This window comes from Notechis scutatus, chromosome 2 (genome assembly GCF_049901735.1).
Source record: "Notechis scutatus isolate UNSWTSFEM ecotype Mainland chromosome 2, rNotScu1.2, whole genome shotgun sequence".
Taxonomy (NCBI): Eukaryota; Metazoa; Chordata; class Lepidosauria; order Squamata; family Elapidae; genus Notechis; species Notechis scutatus.
The window spans coordinates 133,371,106-133,393,749 of NC_142010.1; the positions used below are offsets into that span (position 1 = coordinate 133,371,106).

General features: G+C 42.3%; 1 protein-coding gene across 1 annotated transcript; it reads right to left on the reverse strand.

Annotated features, from left to right (window-relative positions):
* Positions 1 to 536: 536 nt before the first annotated feature.
* Positions 537 to 21,045, reverse strand: GPD1 (glycerol-3-phosphate dehydrogenase 1). Its single transcript, XM_026679985.2, has 8 exons — positions 20,975 to 21,045; positions 14,327 to 14,504; positions 9,933 to 10,073; positions 8,594 to 8,732; positions 4,898 to 5,010; positions 4,349 to 4,582; positions 1,703 to 1,809; positions 537 to 1,258 (listed from the first exon to the last, which is right to left on the reverse strand). The coding sequence occupies exons 1-8, from the start codon at positions 21,013 to 21,015 to the stop codon at positions 1,162 to 1,164; spliced, it is 1,050 nt and encodes a 349-aa protein (XP_026535770.1). The 5' UTR covers positions 21,016 to 21,045; the 3' UTR covers positions 537 to 1,161.
* Positions 21,046 to 22,644: the final 1,599 nt, after the last annotated feature.

Here is a 22,644-nt window from a genome sequence, read left to right on the forward strand (position 1 = left end):
CAAAGCTAGCAGAACAGGAAGTATCCAGGGACTTCATGTTATTTTTTGTTCTGATCTTGCAATCATGAGAATCTCCATTTTATAGGAAGTAGAGAAAGAAGGAAAGTGTCTGGAAATCTCTGAAGGGAGAGCAATTACCCTTTTGATTAACCACAGTATTTCGGAAGATCCCTGATACTGGGTGCTACCAAATGCAATAAGTATTAGTGAATTCTTAAGACTTAACTGTATTTAATAGGACATTCTCAAATGTGATCTCGGCCTCCAAGAATACATGTTAAGAGTATTTTCACTTGACTGAAGTTGACCCATTTACCTGCCAGAATCTTGTATTGCCACTCCTTCACTTTCTTACTTCTCATGTCAAAGACAGTTTAAGCTCTTGTATAAAGATGAACTACAATTCTGGTGCTGAAATATTCCTTCTACATTGATTCTTCCTCTTTCCAAGCTTTCAAAATCCATGCTGTTGAGAGTTTAGTATCGTTCCCCTTAGTCTTGGTCTGTGTATACTACAGAGGCTAGGAATCAAATAGTTCTCATTTCCAGATTTATTCTTCAAAATAAGATTCACATTCATGATGAGCTTTCCCAAACCTATGGACTCAAGAATACTGAGATTTTACCTTGTCTTGAAAAAAGGACCCTGGAATTAGCTTTTAGTGTTAAAGATGGCTGGTACAGTGTGTCTGATCTGAGGCGCAAAATAAGAATTTACTCCATGGTTTTAACAGGCTTTTTAGCCAAGTAAAACTATCAAGAATCCAGTCTGGATCCAGTTAAACTCAGGTCAGAGAAATGGAGCAGAAATGAGGCAGGGCAAGGAAATGTTTCTTTAAGAGAGAAGGTAAGGGCCAAAGCTGCTCTGGATAATACAAGAGGAAGGAGGGGGTTTACTCTAACAAGAACTGAGACCTAATGAGACAGGCAGGATTGTCAGCCTAGATAACAAAGCAGATACTGAAGTCAGGCCTGGAGAAAGATAGGAATCTCCTCCTTTGATCCAGAGTTCTGTGGTTGGGGAGCATCGGATGCCTCGCAAGCATGCTTTGCTTTAGACCGCCATGGTCTCTGTGGGTTCCTTTCCCTTGTTGGGGTGGCAGCCGTGAAGCTGGTGGGGGGAGATCTTTCTACTTCTTGCTGGAGAGACATTAAAGGCAGTCACAAGTGTTCAGGGTGGGCCTGGAGACATGTAATGAACTCAGAAACAGGTTTGTTTTTATAACAGATCTCATAGACAGCGGTGAAGAGTGGGAATCTGCAAGGAAAAAGATACGGGTAACAAACTGAAGAAAAATCATTAAAAACAGACCAAAAGAGAACCTTTCTTAAATGTTCTATCCCACAAGAAAGGCTAGACAGAAAGAACAAAATTATTTTTCATTACAAAGTTATTTTTTTGGGGGGAGGAATAGACTTTCTTTCAGGTAAATACAGTTATAGTGAATAAACCAAGATGACTTTTCCTTCTATATAGAAATAATAACTTTCGTTTATTGATCAAGATAGTCTGGGTATCTGTAATCTAATGCTAATGTCCTAAATGATTGACTAATCAACTAAAGAGCTGGTAGTTGCTAGTTACAGATTATTTAACTGGCTGGCCACGCTTACCAACCATCACACAAATTTGCAGGGTGTCAGCAAAGCCCAGTTACTGATGCCAAGCGAAATGGGAAGGAAGGGAGGCTGCTGAACTCACTTGTCTGTCAGGTTCCTGGGCTTCAGAATGTGATGCAGCTCTGCCGATGTCTGAGGACCCTGCAGTTTCTGTCCATGGAGCATCTCATTTTCCAGTTGCTCGATAGACTGTGAAATACAAGACAAAGCCCCACTTGTGAGTGATGGTCTAAATATTCCAAATAGCTTTTATTGAGCCTTTCTTGGTGACTCCCTAAAGGAAAAAAATTACAGTGGCTTCCTTTGCTTTGAACACATCGAAACTCCACATGTCTTCGTTTCTCCTTAGGGGCATCCTGCAGCCTATGGTTTAATAATCAAAAACTATGCTTGCATGTATGATTCAGATCAGGGGTCTCCAAATTTGGCAACTTTAAGACTTGTGGACTTCAACTCCCAGAATTCCTGGGAATTGAAGTCCACAGGTCTTAAGAGTTGCCAAATTTGAAGACCCCCCGATTTAGAGAGCACTAGAGTGCAGATTTTGGCTTCCTCAGTGATCATGATTTTCCAGGATTGTTTGTGAAAAGTCATAGCAGTATAATGCAACATAAGACAAACATTAATGGACACCTCTTCTTAGAGTGGTCAACCTAAAAGTCAGAGTTGCATGGAACCATAAATACCAGTTAGCACATGTGCACCATTGCCCCAATCTCTGCCTAGTAACCAGGAGACTCATGAAAATTGCAACATCATCCTAAAATAGTCTTAATATCATTTAAATATGCAGGCATGGTATGGCATGGTATGGCATGGTAAAAGAAATCCCACTCCCACCTAGATGCATAATCTAGCCCCACCAACCTCATCATCATCTCCTCGGTGCAGATCTCCTTCTTTCTCAAAAATTAATACACTTGGTCTCCAGCCACCCAGAGGTTGCACATTGTTGCTTTATAGCAGATCAATGTTTCTATTTTGGAGTTTAAAAAATAACATTCATGAAATTAACCAATGCTCTCCAAGGCCAGGGTTTAGAATTACTTCTCAATTTGGATCACATCAAAGAGGATGAACTTAAGTTGTACTATAGTTTCAGGAGACGTGGTGCAGGAGCCCTTTCTCACAATATTGCAGAAGATCCTCTATGCCATCTGAAAGATGCTTTCCAAATTCTGCAGCACTGCAAAGAAGCTTATGTTACGCTCCCACATACTGGTTCACCAACAGCCTTGCTGCCTGAAACCAAGGTGTTTACTCTTTCTGTGCTTTTCAGCCACTTCTGATATCAAGCTTCTTTTGGCAAATTTTACTCATCTTGTAATTCAGTTCCAGGCCTTGACCTCTGAAATTCATATTTCACATAAATACTAGTTTTCATGAAATACTCAATGTTGCAATCAGAACAAACACTGCAACAATTAATTATATATTCCCAATGCCCTTGGCAAAATGTGTCGATATCTTTGCAGAGCAAGTACTGCAGATGGAATCTCTTTCTGAATTATTCTCAGGAAATACTTGCAAACTGAAAGGGTCTCCACTTCAGCCATGAATACTCTCTTTGGCAGCCACTGACTTTCATACATATACCTACTTTAACTAACTAAAGAGTGGTGCAGTGGTTGGAGTGCAGTAGTACAAACTACTTCTGCTGACAGCCAGCTGCCTGCAATTTGGCAGATCGAATCTCACCAGGCTCAAGGTTGACTCAGCCTTCCATCCTTCTGACCCAGATTGTTGGAGGAAATATGCTGACTCTGTAAACCACTTAGAGAGGGCTGTAAAGCACTATAAAGTGGTATATAAGTCTAAGTGCTTGCTATTGCTAACTAACTAACTAACTGTAATCTGTTGAGCTGTTCTCAGCTGATATAGTACATTCTGTCCTTCGTGCCCTTAAATCCAAACCCCTTCAATTTCAGATGCCTTTTTCAAGTTCCTTTTGTTTCCTATTGTGCGTTTCCACCTCCCAATGATTCCAGTTATTTCTCTCATGTAGTATTTCATTTTTAAATGAGCTGAATTATTAAGCCATGATCTCACTATTCCTTTCCCCATAGTTAGGCAAAGCCCTCAAGAGTCTCTTGACTATTTTTCCAACATTGCTGTTCAATCAAGGTATCACATTCTGGTTCTAGACTACAAGTTCATCCTTCAAAAACCCCATTTAGAAATAAGCATGTTCCTAGTCACAGGTTAGTCCACTGAGATGTTGCTGCACTTGGTGAAATGATTCAAGTAGATCAAGGGTCTTCAAACTTGACAGCTTTAAGACTTGTGGACTTAAACTCCCAGAATTCCTGAGCTAACATGACTGGAGGAGGAATTCTGGGAGTTGAAGTCCACAAGTCTTAAAGCTGTCAAGTTTGAAGACCCCTGAACTACATTAATGCGTCTGTCCCCACAAGCTATGTCACGCTAGTGGTCCAGTCATTCCAAAGAGAAGAGAAAAGGTTGTAGGAGGGATTTATTTCCCCCCTGACATACTAGCAGGAATCAGGATTTGAGTACACTGGAAAGATGGCAATGAACATAATAGGATGTGCTATGGAACTGTGTCAAATATCCAAGTAAATCCTGCTAACGTTTACCAGCACTCGCTCCCTGATGCATTCAGACATTTTGAGGTGGACTCAACCAACCAGTGATTTCTTCCAGAAACTATGACTTATGTAATCCTATCTTACCACTGAATCATAAAAGACCTTGATGGCTTGCTTACCTTGCCAGTCTTGGCAAACGCCTCAGCTACTTTACGGTTACGGCCTCCATAACAGGTGGTAATTAGATCAGCAACCCCACAACTCTCTAGGAAGGTGGAAGAAGTGACAGGTCCCTTGCAGAAGAGCTTGGCAAAAGCAATCATCTCCATCAGGCCCAGACGGATGACAGCTGCCTTGGTGTTGTCTCCAAAGCCCAACCCATCACAGAACCCAGCTCCAACAGCCACCACGTTCTGGGAGAAAGAAAGGATGCAAAGTGTTGATAATCAGAAAGGTTTGGTACTTAGCTAGCTTTGCAGATCAATTCAACCCAGCAAACTTTGGTGGCCAAAGTAAAGTTACAAATGAGCCCACTGAGATGACATTGTGCTTGAGAGCCCCACATTCCAGTTAATCATGTATCTGTACCAACTTCCCCCTGCTCCACCACCATCTCCAGGCATGGTAGAGAAAATAGTGGCCTTAACCAAACTCCTCCTGAATGATAGCTTGAGATTTGCTTCTGGCCATTCCTCTGTCTCCAGAAGGGGGGAGATTAATGCCTCTACCTTGAGAGCACCACAGATCTCAACTGTGTCCGCTTCCTGCACCACTGTGATCCGGAAGTTGGGTGTCTGCATCAGTTCCTTCAGAATCTGTCCATGCTGTAGGTTCTTGCAGCCTAAAAGAAGCAGGAGGTTGGTTGGTTTGTAAAATTTGTTGGCCATTCCTCTTACCACAGGGTTGCCCTTGGTGGCTTACAATCTTAAAAAGATAAAAACTGTACAAAAGCTAAAAAATAAAGATAAAATGCTGTGAGGATCCAAATACTGCACCCAATTAAAAGATGGGGAGGGCAGGAGTAGGATGAGGGGAGGTGTGATCTACTGTTATTGTATCAACCACCTTCACCCTGATACTCTCCCACCAGAGCCTCAAGCCAACGTAGATGTTCTTTATTTCTATGTGCCTGTTGATGGCTGACTTGTCTGAGTGCCAGGCTTCCAGGAATTCTCAAGCATTTTTGGATTTAGCTTGATCTAGGATGCTTATTGTTTCCCAGTTGAAACTATGGTTAAGTCTACCCTTGTGTTATGAAATCAAGGAGTTTTCAACATGTGTTCTAACTGCTAGTTGGTGCTCATGGATGCACTCTGCTGGTTTTCTGCCTGTTTGTCCTACATAGTGGCTGTTATAGTTCTTAACTGTATGTTGTAGAATGACTCCTGTCTTTTCTTTTGGGGCTGTTGGTCTTTTGGTTTACTTAGGATGTTTTGGAGGGTTTTGTCCCTTTCACGCCATCCTTGTGTTGGTTGTGAGGTAAGGAAATAGATAATCTATACAACATCTTCCAATAAAATGGATGGATACCCATGCAACTTTATCAAAAAGTGCCTGACCGCTCAACCTAATATAGCACACAACCAACACAAGTGGTGAAAAGGTTAACACTACCACACACATCCCAAAGGTGCTTTTTCAAGAGGCTATTGGACTTTCTGTTTTTCTCTTTGAAGACATTTTGTTTCTCATCCAAGAAGCTTCTTCAGCTTCTTCAGATCTGAAGAATCTTCTTGGATGAGAAGAGAAACATCTTCAAAGACAAAACAGAAAGTCCATTTGCCTCTTGAAAAAACACCTTTGCGACAACCATGACCCGGATGTCCGACAATCTCCATAGACATTTAACTGCCATACATTAAAAAAAAAAAACTCAGAAACCACCAACAGACAGTAAAAACCACAAGGCATCACCATAGCAGACAAACCAACTAAAGCCTTCCAAAACATCCTAAGTAAACTAAAATAAACTAAAATACACTGAAAAAAAATGTGATGGGATTTAGCATTGACAGTCAAGGCTGGGCTGATCAGATGTACACATTTCCCCCCAAACAAGCAGGAAAGCACAATAACATAGTGATATATTGGAGCTTTGCTCTATCATTAGGCTGCGACTTGTCCCTTGGAAACTGTCAGCAATCAGAAAGGTAGAGAGAAGTGCTGTTAACTCCCTGAGATCCAAGGAAAGGGGGCAGAATAGAGGCATACACAGCTAAAGACATCTTGGATGATGAGGGCTGCTTTTTTCCAGAGATGAAATACTGCCATTTAATTCAAGGATTTGAAATCATGTGAAGTATTAGTACCACTTTATAAAACCCTAGCAAGACCACACCTAGAGTACTGCCAGTCTGCAACCAATTTTGGTCCCCATACTACAAAAAAAATGTTGAGACTTTGGAAAAAGTTCAGAAAAGAGCAACTAAGATGGTCAAAGCCTGGAGACTAAAACATATAAAGAACAGCTGCAGGATTTGGGTTTGGCTAGCCCAAAGAAAAGATGAATTAGGGGGTGACATGATAGCAGTATTCCATATTTGAGGGGCTGCCACAAAGAAGAGGGAGTCAAATTATTCTCCAAAGGGGGAATTCTCCAGAGGAAAGGACAAGAAACAATGGTTGGAAATTAATCCAAGAGAGAAGCGACCTAGAATTAAGGAGAAACTTCCTAACAGTGAGAATAATTAACCAGTGGAACAGCTTGCCTCCAGAAATCGTGGGGGCTCCATCACTGGATGTTTTTAAGAAGAGTCTAGACCAGGGGTATAAAGATGCGTCATGTGCTGGCCATGCCCAGGCCCAGTTTAGTGAAGGGGGAAAAAGTCATAATATGTCACATGACGACCTGTGATGACAAGAGTTTGACACCCCTAGGTCTAGACAGTGACTTACCTGAAATAGTATAGGTTCTCCTGCTTGAGCAGGGGGCTGGACTAGAAGATCTCCAAGGTCCCTTCCAGCTCATTCATTCTAATTCTAAATGCAGCAATGAATTCTTGGCACCACTCAAAGCCAGCTGATTAGCTAACGAAACATGCAATCAAGATGATGTTGACTACTGACTTCTGCATTGGTTTTCTTCCTTACTCCAAGCAAACTGATCTCTCAAACTAAGAGGTACTATTGGACAATAACCTATCAAGAAGAGGAATAGGAGAAACTCTAAACAAAGATCAACATTTGCTTTATAATGGTGAATGGGTCAGCGGAAGGGCATTTGGGTCAACAACGAATCTTTGTTAATCCTGAAGGTGCTACAAGTCTTTGTTGGGGGAGGGGGAGCTGCAACCAGCCTAAATTTCACTCTCAAAACTGTATTGCATTGCACTGCATTGCACTGTGGTGCCTGTGGCAGTCATGCAACAGGATCTCTGGAAAATGTGTATGTAGCAGTGTAAGGTCTCATGGCTGGGTCTAATATTACTACTGCCTTCTCTTGATATCAGATATGCAGTAAGAGAGAAGGTAGCCAAGACAGTCCAGCTCCCAACCTGTTGCTGTCATTTGCTTTTTAGCTGCTATGTGGAGTATCTGGATGCCTGCATACCAGAGAAAATGAGGAACAGCACGAGTGAAAGAAGAATGGAAGTGCATTTCTGCACAGGCCCCGACTAACCCTTAGCCAGAATGGGGGAATCTCTCTAGATTGCAGGTGTAATCGAATGTAGACTGAGTCTGCAACGGGCCTTGAGAGAAGACTTTCACCCTACCTTCTAGTCTGACAATGTCTCTATTTGAATTATGCCTGGCTCCTTTCCCTTTAAGAAAGCAAAGCAAAGCAAAGCACTAGACCATGGGGGAACATTCTGTGCGTTCTTTGTTTACCGTCTGTTGGCTCAGCTGATGCAAATCTTCTCTACTAGGAGAAGACAAGTGCTTTATGAAACTCTGCAAGGTGGCTTCCCCGGTCCTGCATGACATTTTTCTCCTTACCACTTACCCGTGGTAAGAGCTGTGGTGGCGCAGTTGTTAAAATGCAATACTGCAGCGGCTCAAGGTTGACTCAGCTTTCCATCCTTCTGAGGTCGATTAAATGAGGACTCAGATTGTTGGGGGCAATAGGCTGACTCTGTTAAACCACTTGGAGGGGGCTGTAGAGCAGTGTGAAGTGGTATAAAAGTCTTAAAAGCTATTGCTACTCACAGGAGGAATGATGGAATTAGTGCCATCTCAACGAGAGATTTAAAAGTGCATCTTTAATGTATGGGATGGTACATGGCCATCTTTGTTTCCCAGCAGCAGCCAGTAATATGTCTGGGTGGAACTGCTCTTTGTTACAACCGTGTCCCAATAATAAAATCTACAAGGAAGGGTGGAGGAACATCCTATGAGTGTTGCATAACATTTAAAGCACGTATCTGGAGAGCTGATTTCCAGCTTGTCTCCAGTTTCCATATGAATCATAAACTCAAGTCCATTACCAATGGTGGTTTCACAGAACTTCTCCTCTGCCACTTCATTGGCTATGTTGGCTCCCATCAGCACACTCATTTCAATGCTTAGTTGCTCACGGATGATGTCTGAAATCAGCTTAAGCCCATCAGGACCTTCGTCCACACCCTGCAAGCCAAACATTCAAGTGATGTCAAATCAATTAACTCGACTAAGGACTCTGCAATAGTCCTGCTTGACTAAACTCAGTGCCACTCCAGCAATAAGATTCAGGACTTAAGTACGTTCCTAGGCATTCCATTAATGTAAAGACAGTTCATATCAATTGATATGATTCTCATCGTATCGTTTGCTAAAATTACTAGGATGCCACTAAATATCACAAGTAAACCCTTGCTCTGCTTGAAACGGATTGCCCTTTTCACATTGAGCTCACTGTTCACAACTTTCACATTCTTTGACAATGTTGATATGATTGCCTATCAAGAACAGCACCCCCTTTTCTGATGAAATGGTTTATAATAATATATACTATAATAAACCCATTGGAAAAGAGTAGAAGAGGCAGATTCGAGCCATCCAGAGCCATCCATTAGCTGGTATAGATAAGTGACTGCTGAGAACCAAAAATGGCTTTCGGATTAATTGTAAAGGGGTGGTTCCTTCTAATTTGCAATTTTTAAGTTACCTCTATTCATTTCCAAAATAAACTAAACATTGCACCAACTTGGTATGCTTAAAATATTTTCATCTACCTTAGGCATTTCGGAGCTCATGATGGCCGCTGAATAGTTTCTGGAATAGCACCTTTATATTACTGCTTTTAAATACAATCAAATTAACCTAACTGGCAGGAGACACACAGCAGTGTAACAGAATAGAAATATTTTAAATCAATAAAATTAAATCATTAAAACAAATTAGCCCCTGCCCTGTTTAACTATGTGATTGTTACCAATATAATTGTGGGAGAGGAAAGAGGCTGCAGAAATCATTTTAGGATCTAGCCATTCTTCCTTTCCATGTGAAGGAATTAAAATAATAAGACATCTCACTGAGAGGACTGTTGTCTTTGCTGGATGCAGGAACTTCATGTTTCCTTCATGAACTGGAGATCAGAGCTCAGGGCAGAATCATGTGGCCAAGTCAAGTACAGCTCTCTAATAAAACACAGCTTGACTTGACGTATCCTTACTAAAATTAAGTTAATTGCAGATATCTTACCAAAGTTAATTGCAGATATCTCATTCTATCCGTTCACATGGTGGCGAAATGTCCTCCCAGCAAAGCCTGGCCAAGCCTTCCAGTTGCTCCTTTCAAAGGTCATACCAACTCATCCCCCAACCCTGCCCCCAGCCACACTCACACCTTGATGAGCGAGATGCCTATTGCTTCTTTCTTGATATGTCCCTTCATCTGTTCGCAGAGCTTCCCGATGAATTGGTGGGGCACCACAAAAATGAGGATGTCTGCATCAGCGGAAGCTTTTAATACATCAGGCACAGCCACCTGCAGCAATCCAGGAGCCAGGAAAAAGAAGTCAGCTTGTTGGCCCGGGAGGGAACTCTGCTTTCGTTCAGATGCACAGAGGGGGGACTAAAAATGGGCTCATCTGGTGGACACTTGCATATACACTCAACATATTCATGAAGCTCTTTATTGCTTTTGAATGCTGGCCTGTAGAAATAATGCAAATCATATATTTACGCAACTTGCCGGCAGTTATTATGTGTCTGCTTGTCATATAGTAATGAATAGCAGGGAGCTCAACAAAATTGAAAGCCTCAAGCCAGAAAGAAGCTCCATTGGATTATGCTTGAATATTTCACTGGCTGCTGCTCACACGTTGGAAGATCATCAATGCTAGAAAGACACTTGTTTCTTATTCTTAGGCTGATCCTCCTTGAAAGCCACAGCCTTCTGGTCGGGTCATCCCAAAGACTGAATATCAAAAGGAACTGGGCCCAAAGAAGAAACCCAGGCAGTGCTGGAGGCACTGGCAACGTCTGCAGTTCCTTTCAGGAGCTTAGTGGACAGATGATTTTATCCAGATTGCTAGGAATGAATGGCCTGTTAGAATTCTAGGACAAATCTGACATGGCACCCATTCCAGCCAGTTCTATCCCTCAAGCTAGGAAAGGATACTGATGGTCTGAGAGCTTTCAGAGGCATGTTACTGGGATGCTGAAAGGACTCCTAGGGTGCAGATCCAACTTAAGAAACAGGAAGAACGGAAGAGCCTTTTCTGTGTTTGCCCTTCCTAATTTGATGTCCTCCATGTCACTCCATGTAACATTTATTACCTTCAACAGATCCAACCTATTCGCTTAGTATTAGCTATGTGGGCTCACCATCGTTTTTGGCAGGACTGTTTCTAGTCTTTCTTGGAGATGCTGAGGACTGAATGCAATATTTATGTTCTGCCCTAATTCATCAATACCAACGCTAGAACACAGGACTGGCACACTCAGAAAAGCAGTTGCACAATGGCCTTTTATTGCAAAGGCTTAGATGGCTGTCATGCCTTCCTCTAGCAAGTGGGCTTCCTTGACACTCTGCTAAGCCCCAGGAAACCAAATTAATTGGTAAGCAGTGACAGGTTTATTTATTACTTTTGTTACCAAGGCAACATCTTCCTAGATCTTCCTTTTGCTGGAAGAGGCACAAGCTTGCTTTGCTAATGCCAGGGCGTGATGAAAGGATTTCGGGATGGGGACAGGGGGATCCCTACAAGCTAAATAGCATTACTAGTAGCCAATAGCATGCAACTTTTCATTTTCACGTAATTTCTAAATTTCTGTTCATTATTATTTTAATAAAATTGCAATAAAGCAAAATATTAAAACAGCAAAAAACAACAACAACTCGTATTAAATCAAGCAGAACCACCGTAAGTGTAAAGGGGGCGTGCATAAGCGCACCAACATGCCTACCATCCCTGTCCTATTGTTTCTTTTTATTTTTCTTATAATTATCCATTTCATGTATTCATTACTATGTTTATACTTATACCTATTATCTTGTAAGCGATTGACAAATCAAATCAATAAAATAAGGGAAGTGAATGAAAGCAACAGCACGAAAGACAATGAAAGTCCTTTTTCTGCAGACTCTTGCAAAAACAAAAGCAGGGGCTCCACATGCGTTGCTTTTAGAGAAAGTTGCAACCATGATGGGGGTAGCCAGCCACCTAAGGCCGTGCTCCTGGCAAAGCCAAGGCGTCATTGCAGAAGGTGAGCCTTGGGTAGGAGCTCACCAGAAGCCTTTTAATGGCAGAGAAGAAGTGAACAAGGATGCCCTGAGACGGAACGTGTCTAATTTTTGGAGAGTCCCTAGACAAGATCTTGTATGTAGTTTGCCTGGCAAACTTTCCTAGGGCTGAGAAAGTCACCCAGCTGCCTTTGTGCCTAAGATTGGACTAGAACTCAAGCTCTCCCAGTTTCCAGACCGATGTCTTAACCAGTGCACCAAACTGGCTAGTGGTTAAGATACCAGACTAGACACCCAGGGGAGGAGAACGGGAGCTGTGAGTTCTAGTCCTGCCATGGGGCACAAAGTAAGCTGCATGACTTTGGGCCAGTCTCTTTCCCTCAGTCTTAGGAAGGAAGCCAAGAAAAACACTCCTGAAAAATCTTGCCAAGAAAACTGCAGGGACAATTCCAGGTAGTTGCCAGCAGCTAAGACTGACTCAAAGGCTATCACACCCTGAAAACAAAATAAAAAACAAAACCTACCCCAAAGTTTCAGTTAGTATACTAATGGAACTTATAGTCCAACACACTAAGAAGGCACAGAAAGACTGGAGAAGATGAAGTACATAGAATAAATACTTTGACATTCCTAAATAGTTTAACTTCATTTCCCCCTTTTTTAAAGGGGAAGTTTAAAGGCTGTGGCATGTTCCAATATTAAAGCATGCACAACCAACAAAATAAAAAAATAAAATTCAGATAAAAGTAAAAAAACACACCACCCAGCTCTGTTTAAAACAAGAATCAGCAGCAACATAAAACTTTGCATTGTGGGTAAAAAAGCTTGATTTTAAAGGAATTTAAAATAATCTAGAAATGAAAACTCAAAATCTCACAAATATTGAGCCACCTGAAATTTCTTGCAATCAATCTCTCTCTCTCTCTTTTACCCTTCCTTTTGTATTTATCATTATATATTTTGCATAATAATGACTAAAGATTTCAAAAAGTCGCTAGGAGTTGAAATGCTTTGGCAAAAATTCCCTTATTTATCTTTAAGCGGGAGAATCAATCCATGACTCTGGCCAAACTCCAGCCAAAACCAAGAACTTTAAAATCTCCCCAGATTTCAATTAACTAAGCGATAGTTAAGCATCTGCTTTGGTTCTTCTCTCAAAATGTGCAGTTTTGAAGGTTAGTCAGCTTTAAGCAGGATTTTGTCCATTTTAAAGATGATGGGAATATCTCAAATTCTTCCTTTAGTCGTTATAGGATAGATGATACTGAAAAAAAAAAGATTTTCTATGTACAGTGCAACTCCTGATTAGGACTCGAGCTGATGATTGTACTTCTCAGCAATAGCTACAAGGCATGGGTTTGCCATTACGAAAATGACAGTAATTAAAGGCACATAATTAAAAAGAGCTAATATTAATTAGAGACACGGTTAAATCGCTGAGTGGGAAGGAGGAAGATGTACACTCCAAGATGTCCATCTGATAATCTGAGGTCTACTATGTAGAGTGAAACCATGGCTAATTAATAGAGCACGCTTTTTAAATCTCAAAGCTCTATGTTCAGTCCCAGCATCTCCTCAGAGAGTTGGTTAAAGTTTTTATTCTCTCTACCTGAAATCCTGAAGGTACCGCTGGATGGTTTGAGTGGACCCCATTGGCTGGCTGAGCCTCACGTTCAGTGGGCTGCAATAAAAGCCCACTTTCTAAGATTCTGGGCAATACAATAATATAAACGCAATAATGAGAGTGAAATATCATTTTGTAAACTGCAATGCAAGTCTCTAAGGGGTGGATCAAGTGGACAATTCCCACAGCACGTCCCTTCCTAGCTTTTTAATCACATATAAGGACCAGGCTTCCCTGTTCCGAAGATGAGATGCCCCAACCAATGTCAATTATGCATGACAGGAAGTTCATTATTTGACATCTGCATGCACATGCAGGACATTCAGCCTCATTAATGAATTGTGATTTATTTTAATTATGTCTTTAAAAACTTACTGTTTTTATTTTTATGTTTTATATGCTTCATTTTTCATCGTTCTAAGCCATTCTGAGCAGTGTTGGGGTATATACATTTATTTTTTTTAAATAATTTAATTTAAAATTTTATTTTTTTTAATGAAGTTTTACATTACTGGTTTTGGGCACCCAACCCCCAAGGATACGTTTTGTTTTGTGATAACCCCTGCCCTCAGGGTTGTATACAGCATCTCCCGAGCAAGAGAAACACAATTTCCCAGGGATTGTTATTAGGGAAACAAAAGGAAAACTTTGACCTGAGTTTTCAGATATTGTTAATACACTTAGGGAAGACAGGTAGAGTGGGGAAATAGGGTGCACGCAGTTGCTCAAAGCAGCAAAATATGCTCTCCTTGGTGGCATCATGAAGCTACTGCTATGCCTTCTGTGAGATAAAAGTAAATATAAATAAAACTGCCCAGTGATGATCTAATTTGAAAAGCAGGCCTCAAGAGAAAAATCTCTGTTTTGCTCTAACTCAGAGTATAGTTCCCCAAAAATTGCTGCTGCCCCTCCAGCTTGCCAAACCCACCACATTGGGCGGAAGTTTGTGGCCGGGCAAATACTTGACGTTCTCATGCTGTGTGTTGATGATCTCGGTGAGCTTCTGGCCAGCAATCTCTTCTTCAAATACCCACATCTTCACAGTAGTGTCAAACATCTCCAGTCTGGCTGCATTGCTGCCCACAATCTTGGCAATTGCTGAACCCCTGCAGCAGGAAGAGAGACAGAGATGCAATCATCCTTCTTTCTTGGGCTACGTTTCCCCCACATTCTTCCATCAGAATTCTAGCAAGGGTCTCAGCTGGGAGAGGACCGCGACATAAAGACTGAACTCCTTGAGATTATTTTCAAAGTTCAACTTTTTCGCAACTGGAGGAACCGCTCCATTTAGCAGCCCTTCCAGCTAGCCATGTTTGGTTGTGGCTGCTAGGAGTTGCAGGTTCTGCAGAGCCTGGGAGGCCATTGTGCCATAATATATTTCATGCCTTAAATGCTACAAAAATCTAAAGGATAATGAAAACTCCATCAAATGTTCTCTGTGTAAGAAATACACTCATCATGACTGCTTGGGATTAACCAAGCAATTTATTCAATACCTGGAATCATCCAATGAGTTTCCATATTACTGCAAATCATGCAAACCCAAACTGGATCTGTTGGAAAGAATTGATACCATTGAAACCATAGTAGCATCCCTGGATGCCGTAAAAGAAAGAATATCCAACCTTGAAAAAAAGAAACAACGCAAAAACCTGAATTTCCAATAGCTACAAACCACATCTCTACCCAACAACCACAACCCAATCCAAAACCCAATCCACAAAAAACACAACCCAGACAAATATTGATATCCCAATCCTCATCAGAGAAGCTGTTGAGCGTGAACGGAAACGTCCAAACGCCATCTTATTTGGTCTAGAGGTCACCAATAACAATGATGACATCACAACTGTCCGAAACATCATCAGGGATTATCAAGCATCAACCATCTCCGCTGATGAAATACTTGACATTTCACACATTGGCCAAGAGCTCAATAACAGTGACGGCTCTGTGGCCCCACGCCTGTGCAGAGTCATTTGCAAAAATGAATCAAGCAAACGTAAATTCATTTATACTATAAACTCACTCGCCAAAACCAACACCAACCATAAGAACCTCCGTTGTCGCCTGACCTAACCATACAGCAACGTGCCCGCTCCCGTGTACTCCGCATTGAACTCAAAAACTGTCTAGACAATGGAGAGAAGGACCTGTACATTGACTACCATGCTGACTGTATCAAAAGTAAGCCACGCAACCCAATACTCAGCTTTTACCCTCAACCACAACCCTACCTCAACCGATCCACCATCACCCAAGACTAGGCACGCACGCCCCAACTACCTCAATTCCAACTACTGCCGGCCTTAAATGCAAACTACTCAATGCAAGAAGCCTCGTGAATAAAATACCTGAATTTCTCATCCTACTAAATATGGCTAAATTCGACATTATATTTGTCTGTGAAACATGGCTCAATGCATCTCTCCTCGACTCCATTACCACAGTAAGAGACTATCATGTTTACCGATCAGATCGTGAAAATCGTCGAGGAGGTGGTGTTGCTATATTCTATAAAAAATCCTTACATCTAAAAATATCCAAGTTACCCAGGAGCTTGCTCTTCCTGAAACCATCATCTGTGAACTATCCTTAAATATCACAATTCGATTCTTACTATGTTACAGAGCACCTGATTATGACATCGAACATGTAAACAAGCTAAATACATTACTAACATGGGCTGCATCCTGCCCATACCCTTTTATCTTTCTTGGTGATTTCAATCTACCTCATATTGACTGGACCCTAAATGATTGTACAACTGAAATCATACACACAACCTCTACAATGCTATTACAAATCTGGGACTGGAACAACTAGTAACCAACAACACTAGACTAAACAACTGCCTCGATCTCATCTTCTGCAATAGTTTGAATTTAATTTACGGAATACACACAACCTTCTACAATGCTATTACAAATCTGGGACTGGAACAACTAGTAACCAACAACACTAGACTAAACAACTGCCTCGATCTCATCTTCTGCAATAGTTTGAATTTAATTTACGGAATACAAACTAAAGAACCCTTTTCCAGCAGTGACCACAATATGATTGACTTTTGTCTCAACATACGTCCACACAAAAATCACCACAATGATGTAATCCCCAATTGTAACTTCAAAAAAAGGCAACTATGATCTTATAGACAACGATCTCTCATCCCTTGATTGGCAATCTCTATTCACTGGATGCAATACTGTTGAAGACCATTACAACATATTTTTACTTGAAGTCAAAAGAGTCATCAAACTATATGTACCAACAACAACTCCCAAAACAAAACAAAAAAGCAGATTACCCATAACAATAAGGAAACTTCAATCCAAAAAGAGATCACTCTGGCGGAAAAACAAATCTGGTCACGTTGCCAATTTCAAAAGCCGATACAAAAATTTATGCCACCAGATAAAGACCGAATGCACCAATTATCACATTAAACAAGAGGAAAACCTTCTAAGCACCAATTCCACCCGTGCTTTTTACAATTTTGTAAACAACAAACTAAAAGACTCAAGGTCCATCCCTCCCTTGATAGGACCTGATGGTAAAGACTGCAACGACGACACCATTAAAGCCAACATCTTTAACACATTCTTCGGCTCAGTATTTGTAAACATCAATGGATCATGCCCAGTATTTCCTAGCCGTACCACAGATAACAACAATGATCTAATACATATCGATTTCACAGAAGACAATGTTGAAAAAGCACTACGCAATCTAAAACCATCTCTATCTATTGGACCGGATGGAATATGTGCCTACTTCTTAAAAAGCTATCCACTGCCATAGCCAAACCTCTAAGCATAATCTTTGAAAAATCTTTCAGGACCAGCTCCTTGCCTAACCTATGGTCACAAGCCACAGTCATCCCCATCTTCAAAAAGGGAGACCCAAGCCTAGTTGAAAATTACAGGCCAATCTCCTTATGCTGCGTCACCTGTAAAGTCATGGAATCAATTATTAACCAATCCATCATCCTCCACTTAGAGACAAATAACCTACTCTCCAATAAACAATTTGGTTTCAGAAAAAACTATCCTGTAATCTGCAACTCTTACACTGCAAAAACATATGGACGACACAACTCGACCAGGGCAAAGCAATAGACGCAATCTACATAGACTTCTGTAAAGCCTTTGATTCAGTGGTACACGACAAACTACTCCTAAAAATAAAATCCTATGGTATCTCTGGACAACTGAATAACTGGATAGAAGCATTCCTGTCAAACAGACAATGGTCAAAATTGGGAGCGTCCTATCAAATTCAGTACCTGTCAATAGTGGTGTCCCCAAGGCAGTGTTCTAGGACCAACTCTCTTCATACTCTACATAAATGACTTCTGTGATCATATTAAGAGCAATTGCGTTCTCTTCGCTGATGATGTAAAGCTGTTCAATACCACAGACAATACTGCTACCCTACAAAAAGATCTTGACTATGTATCAGAATGGTCAAACAAATGGCAACTTCAAATCTCAACAAATAAATGCTCTGTCTTACATATTGGCAAAAAAAAATCAGAAAATAAAATACAAGCTGAATAGTCAAGATCTTGTTGATGACCCAAGCTCTGTAAAGGACCTTGGAATACTCACCTCTAATGATCTAAGTGCTAGAGCCCACTGCAACTACATAGCCAAAAAGGCATTAAGAGTTGTTAACCTAATCCTACGTAATCTGGTAATATCACACTACTAACCAGAGCATACAAAACATTTGCTAGACCAATACTCGAATACAGTTCATCAGTCTGGAACCCACATTACGTATCTGATATTAGCACAATTGAGAAAGTCCAGAAATATTTCACAAGAAGAGTTCTCCACTCCTCTACCGTTGTAGAATACCTTATGCCACCAGACTTGAAATTCTAGAACTAGAAAACCTTGAATTACGCCGTCTTCGGTCTGATTTAAGCATGGTATATAAAATCATGCATTGCAATGTCCTACCTGTCAATGAATACTTCAGCTTCAACCATAACAACACAAGAGCACACAATAGATACAAACTCAAAGTTAACCGCACCAAACTTGATTGCAGGAAATACGACTTCAGCAATAGAGTGGTCAATGTCTGGAATACTCTACCCGACTCTGTAGTTTCTTCCCCAAACCCCAAAAACTTTAACCTTAGACTATCTACTATTGACCTCACCCCTTTCCTAAGAGGTCTGTAGGGGCGTGCATAAGCGCACCAACGTGCCTACCGTCCCTGTCCTATTGTTTCTCCTATTCTTCTTTTATTTTTCTTATATGTACCCATTTCATGTATTCACAACTATGTATACACTTATACTTATTATCTTGTAAACAATTGGCAAATCAAATAAAATAAATAAAATAAATAGCAATAGCATTTAGACTTATATACCTCTTTATAGTGCTTTCCAGCCCTCTCTAAGCAGTTTACAGAGTCAGCATATTGCCCCCCACCAACAATTTGGGTCCTCATTTTACCCACCTCAGAAGGGTGGAAGGCTGAGTCAACCTTGAGCCTGGTGAGATTTGAACTGCCAAATTGCAGGCAACTGGCTGCAGAAGTAGCTTGCAGTACTGCACTCTAACCACTGCGCCACCAAGGCTCAAAACCAGCTGGGAAATCATGTGGTGGCCAGCTTGAGTGGCTCTTGCATGGAAAGTCAGATCCAGATTGAAATAACAAGACTAAGAAAAAGCAAATATTTCATGAATTGCTGACAATTTGCTTTGACCATGAACAATACCCTTAGTCAATAGATCAGATACTGGATGGAGTGGATTTTAATGTTATAATTAAGTGCATTTACTTTTCAGATGCCATAAAAGTCTCCATTCTTTTTGCTGCAATATACCAGTCTCAAGTGTCACTCCCTTATACCAAGAGAGAAAACTGCAAGGGCTTATTAAAACTAAATTAAAAACAGACACACCAATCCCATCAGATCATCCCTTTCAAGGAACTATATACACAGGACTCTGGAAACATATACTTTTGCTACTGTTGAGAGAAAGAGTTTTCAAGCAAGAGAAGGCATGCATTTTTTAAATCTACAACACAAATAGCAGCTCTCTCCACCATTCTCAAATTACATATCTTGGTGTCAACGGGGAAGAAGCATGAGAAGAGAGCTGCTGATCGTTTGGTGCTCCAGAGATAGGTTGGATTTAAGTGATCATCTTCTTCTGTCTCGGCTTACTAAAGAGCGCAGGACCTGAAATTTAGCAGAACTGAAGGGCAACGAAAGACAGACCATTCAGGGAAAAGGCTGATCCAGCTGAACTGCCAGGAACGAACAACTGGCAGAGAGGACACAGCTTGAAAGTGAAGTCAAAGCCACTCAGATGGGACACTTAGTTCACCCAGTCCCACATATATAGGTATCTTATAGGAGTTCAGCAGACTTTGAGGGACTCTCGAGGATTTTCTGTTTTACAACTGCATGGAAAGTTTTATCGGTGGCGACATTCAGTGGCGTATTAACCATTAAGCAGACTAAGCACATGCTTAGGGCACCAGACCCAAAGGTGGGGTGCATCACAAAGATGAGAAAGAAAAAAAAAAACCCAATGAAGATTTGTAAAACAATCTTGTCTGTACAAAGGAACAGGGCACCAAGATTTGTCAGTGCTTAGGGCACCAGTGAGCCTTAATCCACCAACTGGTGACACCCCCTGCTCAATAATGCACTGTGCTATAATAAATAAGGCCTAGTGAAGCCAATGGCTCTGCTGACACAGGATGAGGGCAGTCGCAACCCAAAAGACCCTTATATATCTGGAAGGCACTGGGGGTTGGGGAAAACCATTTCTGCTGGACAGAACTACAAGTCTGGGACTGGAATGCATTAAAACTGCAAACGGGAGCTGTGCTGCCTCGAAGCTGTACCTAGAAACTTCTTTTTCAGAGAATTTTGAAGAAATGTTATCCCCTGATATTCAACCCATAAGCACCTCGCAGCAAAATGCATACAACCCAAGGCATGTACGCCTTAGCAGGGGGAAAAAAAACGCCCCAGTTGTGTTGCCTCAGCCACAGGATAAGCCCTTGCCCTGTGGGCCCCGAAACTGTTCGGAGGTTCTTCAGACACCTGCAGCCTGCCTCTCTGAAGACGGTTATTGGGGGGGGGGAAAGGCTACCCGCTCCCCTTCCCGCAGGCGAGATCCAGCCGGCGAGAAAGAGAGAGTGTCTTGTCCCAGGGGCGGCCCCTCGCTGAAACCCGACGGGTCGCCGTTTCCGTCCCTTGCAGCCAAAGCGAGCCTTCGCGCCTTTCGTGGCGCACTCGAGACAAACGTCGCCCGCGTCCGCTCCCGCCACCTTGCATCAAGTGCCGCGCTAGTCCGCGAACGCCGATTTACGCCCAGAGGAAACGCGGCCATCCTCAAGGCGCCACAGAACTCTTCGTCGCTCTTGCGATCGAAGTTTACGGCGGCCCCCAGCAAAAATCCTGATCCTTCCACTCCCGCCTTCCTTTCCCCAACCCGCTGCTCTCTCTCTCTCTCTCTCCGCCCTTTCCCTCGGTCGCCGCCAGACCCGACCGCCCCCACACACACACACACACACACACACCCCGACGCACCAGTTGCCGGAGCCCACGATGCAAACTTTCTTTCCGCCCATGGCCGTGAACGCTGAATCCCGAGCCGCGGCAGCCGCGCTCCTGCCTCGGGAGGCATTATAACCCCTCGGCTGGCCGGCCCCGCCCTCCGCCCAAACGGCACTCAGGCGGAGAAAGGCGATCGGGGCCGCCGCGAAGTGCGCGCTTGAGCCTCTGCTGGAGGCCGCCCGCTCTCGCCAAGCACCGCCGTCTTTACGTCCCTTCCCTATTTCCCCCTCCAAGGCTGGGAGACAGGCAGGTCGACACGTTGCCGAAGGAGTTTTGTTTTTCGTGCCTTCCACGTCAATCTCACCGGTGGGACGCCACAGCGGAGCCGTACTGAGGCTTCGGAACGGGGAGCCCCTCACTTTTTCAGGTTCATTCCGCGTCAACCCCCGTCCCCCGGTCCTCTGCGCGCCCCCGACCAGCGCCCTTCTCAAGGCGGGGTGCAAAAAAAAGGCAAGCATTTGGTTAGAGTTTCGTAGGGAATCGTACGCAGAGAAGGAAAAAGAAAGCTGCTCGAAATAGCCAGGGACGAGGCTGCATTCCTGCAGTGTAAATATATTTACGACAGATAGCATCGTATGCTGGCTGCTGTATTAGTAAATGCTAATTACTTTAAAATGCTTCTGGCCCTGATCGTGGTTTGTGGGGTTTGTTTGTTTTTAGTTTTGTTTTTTGCAATATCCCGCCCTCCCGGATAATGAAACGGTCCTGCTAATATATTCGTGCTATATTTCAAACCCTAGTTCCTCTCCGTGCAAATGACTTTTCGGGGCGCTCCTTGCTGGGAGCAGGATGGGGTGGGAATTTAATCAGAGCCACTCTTGGGCTGCTGCATATCTACCAAAAAACCCATTGCCAGTACAAGCAAGGAGAAATGTGGGGGAAAAAAGGATCTCGCAGCTTAAATGCTGCCCCTCTCCCTCCAAATCTGGTGTTCGGAATCCAAGGACAAGATTTAGGATTGCGTGACATTTTTGAGCATGGTTAAGAGTTCATTGTCGCTATTGTTGAATCATGTTAACAGGATAACAGCTAATTTGTATCTCTAACTTGCTTTTAAGCAAATGTCCACATTTGGGTCTTGTTTCTTTTTTAAAGTGGCATACTGTATTCTGTTGCAAGAGGCTTCATGAGTTGCTTTCCAGAACTGCCAATTCTGTCATCCTTCAATGAAGTATTAGGGCTATGGGGCAATGGAAGCCAAAGGGAGCCCTTCTAACACTGTGTTCATAATGCCACATGGTAACAGGTTCAGAAGTGAAGCCTCTTTTCATTCTTCATTTGCATGTTGTTGAAATCCTATGTTTTAGTTTCCTATGTAAAGAAAGAGAGGCTCTACCCCAGATAACCATGTTGGGGAAGGAAAAAAAAAAGATACTGAAACAATTCAGTTCAGTGGCACAGATCGAGATTATTTTCCACATGAGGAAGATATCTCCTTACCAGGGCCATAACCATAAATTCCTGTCTGAAATGACATTTGAAAGTAGCATAGAGGCCCATGGGTTTGGCAACTTGCCAGCTATAAAATTGCACTCTGGACTCCGCCTTTCTGGCCATGCTAGTTTAATGGATTAAACAAACAAACAAAAAATCATTCACATGCTGTGCAGCCAGTAAATCCTATGCAGAGAACAAAAGTCCAT